Source organism: Cynocephalus volans, chromosome 11, assembly GCF_027409185.1.
Source record: "Cynocephalus volans isolate mCynVol1 chromosome 11, mCynVol1.pri, whole genome shotgun sequence".
Taxonomy (NCBI): domain Eukaryota; kingdom Metazoa; phylum Chordata; class Mammalia; order Dermoptera; family Cynocephalidae; genus Cynocephalus; species Cynocephalus volans.
Genome location: NC_084470.1, coordinates 102,898,259 through 102,905,156, shown reverse-complemented (window position 1 = coordinate 102,905,156; position 6,898 = coordinate 102,898,259). Strand labels below are relative to the sequence as shown.

Genomic DNA, 6,898 nt, shown 5'->3' with positions numbered 1-6,898 from the left:
TTGTAAATTGGTTGATTTGTGGGAGAGAGTGACGCTGAGAACCATCTATTCCGCCATCTTGACCACCTGTTCTAATATCCATAGTAGAGATTCCTTTCTCCTGTTTCATTGTACTGGTTACAGTGATCAGAATGGTGTTGCATAGTACCAGTGATGATGGACATCCATATCATATTCCTAAACTTAATGGGATGCTTCAAATGTTTCATGTGATGTTCTTCAATCACAGGATGATTGTTATATGTTCTGGCAGATACAGTTTATCAGCTTAAAAATGTTTCCTTGTACTTTTTAAAAATCATGAGTGGATGTCAAATTCTGTCACATTTTGGCATCTATTGAGCCAAAATGATCTCACGGCTTTTCTTCTGTAGTCTAAGATAATGCATTTCCTCAATAGTTTTCCTATTAATTAATCATTTCCTGAGTAACCATTCTCAAATCTAAGATAAAACTTACTTTATGATGCACTTTTTTAAAAATCACTGCTGGACTGGATTTGATCATATTTCGTTTAGGATATTTTTCATCTAAGTTTTTAAGTAACATTCAGGTGTCATTTTCTATTTTTTTTTGGAAGCTGGCCAGTATGGGGATCCGACCCTTGACCTTGGTGTTACAAGGCTGTGCTCTAACCAACTTAACTAACCAGGCAGCCCCAGGTGTCATTTTCTTGTGTGCTATCTTTATCCGGTCTTGTGAATGATTTTAAATTAATTGTGTTGATTTAAAGGAGCGGGCTGGGAGAGAGGAGTAGACATGCTGAAGGAGGCCCAGTTCTCCCTGCTGGTTATCCTGCTGCTTGCCTGTGGCTTCCTCTACCAGCTCACCCTGAAGTCCAGCTGCCTCTTCTCCTGCCTGCATCCCTTCAGGTCTCAGCAGGGGCCAGAAGCCCTCCTGAGCCACAGACACAGCATTGTGTTTATAGAGACCTCGGAGAGAATGGAGCCGCCCCCGATGGTCTCCTGTGCAGTGGAGTCTGCTGCCAAGACTTATCCCGAACAGCCTGTTGCATTCTTTATGAAGGGTCTCAACAGTTCCTCACATCTGCCCTCAAACTCCACTTACTCAGCCTTTTCCCTCCTCTCAGCAATAGACAGCGTTTTCTTTGTCCCTTTGGATATGAAAAGGCCATTTGAAGACACACCATTGTTTTCATGGTACATTCAAGTAAGTATTTAGGAAACTTAGCATATCTGTGATGGGAGGGACCACAGAAATGAGTCCAACCTACTCATGTATAGATGGGTAAACTGAGGGAAAGAACTCAGTGTCAGAGATGGGACTAGAACCCAGATTTTTCGACTCTTGCCTTCCCCTCTTTCTACCACATTGAGACCTGATACAAGTAAAAAAGGAGAGATTTAAGTTAGGATTATCTTCAGCCTGGTGTCTTTTGCTTCTAGCCTTATTTCTTTCGGGATCTAGGTTACTTTTCAGACTATTCTTAATTGAATAAGTTTTTATATCTTTTCTAGTTGCACAGAACACTTATTTTTTACTACACTTTCAAAACCCATCTATGTTAAACTTTCCTTGTGTTTGAGGTGGAAACCAGGAAATATTTAACATGGAAATAATGTAAGTAGAAAATTCATGAACAATCAGTGGAGTGCTGCTATGTTAGGATATGACTGGGAGGTCCGGCCCCGTGGCTCACTCAGGAGAGTGTGGCCCTGGTAGTGCCAAGGGTTGCAATCCCCCTACCGGTCAAAAAAAAAAAAAGAAGAAGATATGACTGTGAAATCCTGGAGCTCTTAGGAATTTTGTAATCCTTATTTTAACAGCATAGCTTAATAAGGAAATGTACTTCAATTTAATATTTCTCTCATAGAGAACCCACATTCAGGCAGTACTTGAGGAAACTGCAGTACAACCACTCAATGATTTCATTATGTAGGCTTTAACTATGATAGTTTTAAAAACTGACATCTTATGAAGACTATAACACAAAATGAAATTAAAAATCCCCCCTTGATAATGTAATTATAACAATTATAATGATTTCTGTTATGCAAAAACCCACATTCATCTACTGGAAACAAAAGACCTGAAAAAACTATACAACACAATAAAACTAGTAGAAGTTGTTTTATTATGATTGCATTAGGAGTGAATTTAGTAATGAGAATGTGTTAATTTCATTAATAAAATTATTTAAGTAAACAAAAAGTAATTTAAAAATTGATATCAAAATAATACTATTTGCTTGCCACGTAAAGTCCTCTTTAAATTCTAATCATAATCTGGACAAATATCAATAAACTTTTTATTTCAGGCTTTGCGGGCCAAGTGGCAAAATTGAGGATTATTATCTAGGTACTTGTGTTAGTTTCCTATGGCTACTGTAATCAATTACCACAAACGAGGTCACCTGAAATAACAGAGATTTATTCTCTCACAGTTCTAGAGGCCAGACGGCCCAAGTTCGTTTCACTGGACTGATATCAAGGTGCTAGTGGGGCCGAATTCCCTCTGGAGGTCCTAGGGAAGAATTGTTCTTGCCTCTTACCAGCTTCTGGGGGCTGCCGGCATTCCTCGGCCTGTTGCCCATCACTGCAATCTCTGCCTCCATCTGCAAATCCCCTTTTCCTCTGTGTGTGTAAAATCTCCCTCTACTTCTCTCCTTAATGGTAACTTGTGGTTGCATTGAGGGCCCATCAGGATAATCGAGGATAATCTCTTCATCGCAAGGTCCTTCACTTAATCACATCTGCAAAGATTCTTTTCTCATATGAGGTAACAGGTTCCAGGAATCAGGACCTGACATCTTTGAGTGGCCATTATTTAGCCTACTACAGTATTTACATAGAAAGAGAGAAAACTCCTGTCCTGGCCTGCATCGTTAGCCTGGGGATGGGGTGGACTGACTTGGGTGGTAGTCATGCTTGCTCCAAGTTGCTGTCAGGTGGAGACATTTTCTGGACTAAGTGACAGGCCTTAGGGGGAGGGACTGGTGGGACAAGCAGGTAGCAGTTGGGCCCGGGCACAACTCCTAGGGTCAGTTTCACATTGGCCTTAGTGACTTCTAGATCCCACAGTGCCCATCTCCCTTCTGGAAGAGCCAGAAGTCTCAAATTGGGACCTGTCAGGAGGAGGTGGAACTGCTCAATGGACTGAGTTTCTACCTGCTAGGTCCTGGCAGTTGACAACAGGTTCCGGACAAGCAGTTGGCTCTGCACCAGCCAGTAACAGGGTAGGTGGCTGGGGCCAGGGAAGCAGGTGCTGGGAGTGGAGAGCACGTGCAGTTTGGTCCCCGAAGCTCTCAGTGCTAGCCTGCTAGTGGGTGCTCCAGGGCCACACAAGTTTCCATACTGGGCTAGACTGAAACTAGTTATACTATTAGTATAATTATTCTATCATTATACTACATATTGCAGTATATAATATTATATATATTATAATTATATTAATAATATTTGTATCCAGGACCATACAGGTTTCCATACTGGGCTAGACTAGTACTAATGATACTATTGGGCTCTATGGAAAAAGAAATCTCAAGTCAAATTATTTTGGGAGTTGCTGCCTGTTACATCCTTTTCTCACAGATGAATCATGCACATAATGATATTAAAGCCTATTTCAATTCTGAACTAAAGAAATTTTAAATTGATTCAATCCATCACTGCCTAAACTTATTTGAGCATGGAATCCTCTTTCAGTGTGACACATAAATAATCTCTTGGGACTAATGCTCATGGAGCACAGTTTGGGTTGCTCTGAGCTGCACCTTAATTTTACTATGTTGGATCTTAGGAGCAAGGTGGGCCCTGGGATGCAGAGCCTTTAAGTTTCTGCTCCATCTGAGACTGCAAGGTACTACACTGGTCTGTGCATCTATAGGTATCATACCACGATACTGTTGGGGTGCTGGGCTGTGGCATGATCTGCCCCAGATAGGCCATTCAGGACAGCTGGGGACCACCTGTTTGGGAGGACCGAATATGCCATAGCTGGCTGGTGACCACTGGGCTTGCGGCACTGGTCTGGGCAATTGTACCCCTTGAAGATGCTCAGGGATGAATACTGTGGGTGTAGGGTGGGGTTGGGCATCTATTCTTTGAGCATCCAGATCCCCAAACCTCCTTGTGGTACTTGCCCCTGTTGGAGCTCTGGTGTTTTAGGTTGGCGTTAGTGTAATACCCACATCAAGGCAGGCTTCCTCCTCCTCTGGTTCTGCGTGGCTTTTGATATCCTATGTCTCTGGTGATGTCCAGTAACAATTGCCAATTTACTAAATAATCATGTTTACTTATTTTTACCAAAACCTTGTTTGCTTTGAATGAATGGATATCTGAAGCCAGACTGCTTCGCCCCTAATCCAACCACTGCCTCTTTTATCTTGGACAAATGACCGAGATTCTGTTTCTTCTAATTTTTCACTTGAAAAATAAGGATAATAGTACCTGTCTTTGAGTATTTGTGTATGTGTAGATTATAAAAAGCTTGGCGCAATTATTTATAAATGTTAGCTATTATTATTATTTATGAGGTTTTCAGCAAGTGTATACAATATGATGATCTTTAATAGCTTGTGCAGATTCCTGCAACGTTTTATTTGACTTGCTTTCATTTGATTTTATACTAGAATTTTTAAAAATGTTATTTTGTCAAAAGCCAAAGCTGGTTGTTTCTTTTTTCTTTTTTTTATTATTAAACCTTTTAATTAACTATTTAAATTCAGAAAATATATTTTGTTTTCTGTATTCAAAATCATAGCATTCCATATGGAACATTGCCATTTATACTGATTTATTTTTATTCTTTTTTTAAAAAAAGTCATTTTCTGTTTTGCTCACACTTTTAGCCTTTGCAATCATCATGACTCCTTTCTCTCCCATCCCACATCCAATCCAGCTTACCTTCAACATGTACCCAGAATCTGACCACTTCTCTCACCCCCGCTGTTATCTCCCTGGTCCAAGCCACCATCATCTCTTGCCTGGATTATGCCAAAGCCTTCTAACTTGCCTCCTGTCTTCTGCTCTTGCCATCTCCTAACCCCCACCCTAGACTGTTTTCCACACAGCAGCCCGAGTGACCCTTTGAAGTCTAATTCAGATCACATCACTCCTTTATTCCAAACATTGCAAATAATTTCAAAGTCTTGACCGCAGCCTACACAGTCTACCCTCCCTTCCCACTGCTGTCCCTCTCTGATCTCATCACCTAACCCCTCCCTTCTCTACACTGCTTCAGCCACACTGCCTCCTTTCTGTTCCTGCACATAGATAGCGTGCTCCTGTCTCAGGGCCCTTCCATTTGCTTTCCCTCTACCTAGAAACCTCTTCTCGCAGATATGGGCATGGTTCACCCATCCATTCAAGTTTCTGCTGAAACCTAATATTATATACTGTTCCACCTTGCCACTTTCATAGCCAACCCCCCACCCCACTTTTATTTTGTCTGTAGTCCTTATCAACACCCAATGCAGTTTATATTTACTTGTCTATCTCCTCCCAGGAGGGATTTTTGTCTGTTCGCTGCTGGATCCTATGTAGCTGTAACAGAGCTTGGCACATATTAAGTAGGCCTTCAATTAATATTAATAGAATTAATAAGTGAACAAAGGCATGCATGCATGCATTATAAGATTCTTTTACTAATTTCTCAAATAGCATCCATATTGATTTTTTCTAGTTTCCTATTTTATTTTTTCTTCATCAGTTTTTAGCATTTTTAGGACTCCTTTTGATTCTTCCTTCACAGTTGCATATTTGTGGTTAATGTACATTCGTGTTGGAGAATGATTCATACAGTTCATTGTGAAATCCCTTCTGGATTTCGTTTTTATCTTTCCACTGCCTTAATTAAAAAAAAGGAACAATTTCCTGAAATCTTTAAAAGCTGCTAAACTCTTCCCATAGATATTGTTTTTTTACTCAAAGAAAAATTTGGGGGATGGAGGTAAGTTTGGTAAATTTGCAAAATTGGGCGTGTGGCAAATTTATTTTTGGGAAGCTGGCTTGCTCCCCAGCTACTCTGGGCCTGGCCTCCTGCTGTGACACTCTCCCTCTTTCTGGCTACTTGGGGCTGATTTGCATCTATTCTTGCAGATCAACTGTAGAGAAAAACTGGCTCCATGTCAGCTCAGATGCGTCCTGCCTGGCCATCATCTGGAAATACGGTGGCATCTACATGGACACTGATGTCATCTCCATCAGGCCCATCCCAGAGGAGAACGTTTTGGCTGCACAAGCTTCTCAGTACTCTAGTAATGGGGTGTTTGGGTTCCGCCCCCGCCATTCCTTCTTGTGGGGGTGCCTGGAAAACTTTGTTGAACACTACAGTTCAGACACTTGGGGCTACCAGGGTCCTGATTTGATGACAAGGATGTTGACGGTGTGGCGCAATCTCAGAGACTTCCAGGAGCTGAGTGACCTCAGGTGTCTGAACATGTCCTTCCTACACCCCCAGAGATTTTACCCCATCTCCTATCCAGAGTGGAAATGCTACTGTGAAGTCTGGGACAGAGACCCGAGCTTCAATGACTCTTATGCCCTGCATTTGTGGAACTACATGAACCAGGAGGGGAGAGCAGTGGTTAGAGGAAGCAACACACTGGTGGAAAATCTCTACCACAAGCACTGTCCCAGGACTTACAGGGACCTGATTCAAGGACCAGAGGGGCCAGTGACTGGGGAGCTGGGTCCAGGGAACAAATAGAGCCAATGTGGGGTTGCTGCTACTGCAGGGTGGAACCAGACACCTTCTGGAGTTCCACGCTCTCACTTAATCTCCACTGTCTCCACAGAGGTGGGGCTTCCCCACACACCAGTTAAGATTAGCTGTCTCTGTCTATGATAAACAATCCCGAAGAACAGTGGTTATAAAACATAGAAGTTTATTTCTCTCTCATTTAACAGAAGTCTGGAGGTGGGGGACCCAGGGCATG

The 6,898-nt window shown here is 42.0% G+C and overlaps 1 protein-coding gene across 1 annotated transcript; it reads left to right on the top strand.

The window, feature by feature from the left end:
• The first annotated feature begins 759 nt into the window (after positions 1–759).
• LOC134390530 (alpha-1,4-N-acetylglucosaminyltransferase-like) lies at positions 760–6,669 on the top strand. Its single transcript, XM_063114005.1, has 3 exons — positions 760–1,170; positions 4,161–4,176; positions 6,071–6,669. The coding sequence occupies exons 1-3, from the start codon at positions 760–762 to the stop codon at positions 6,667–6,669; spliced, it is 1,026 nt and encodes a 341-aa protein (XP_062970075.1).
• Positions 6,670–6,898: the final 229 nt, after the last annotated feature.

Excerpts from the sequence above, each read along its gene's own strand:
- LOC134390530 (XM_063114005.1), top strand. The coding sequence starts at position 760 with ATGCTGAAGGAGGCCCAGTTCTCCCTGCTGGTTATCCTGCTGCTTGCC.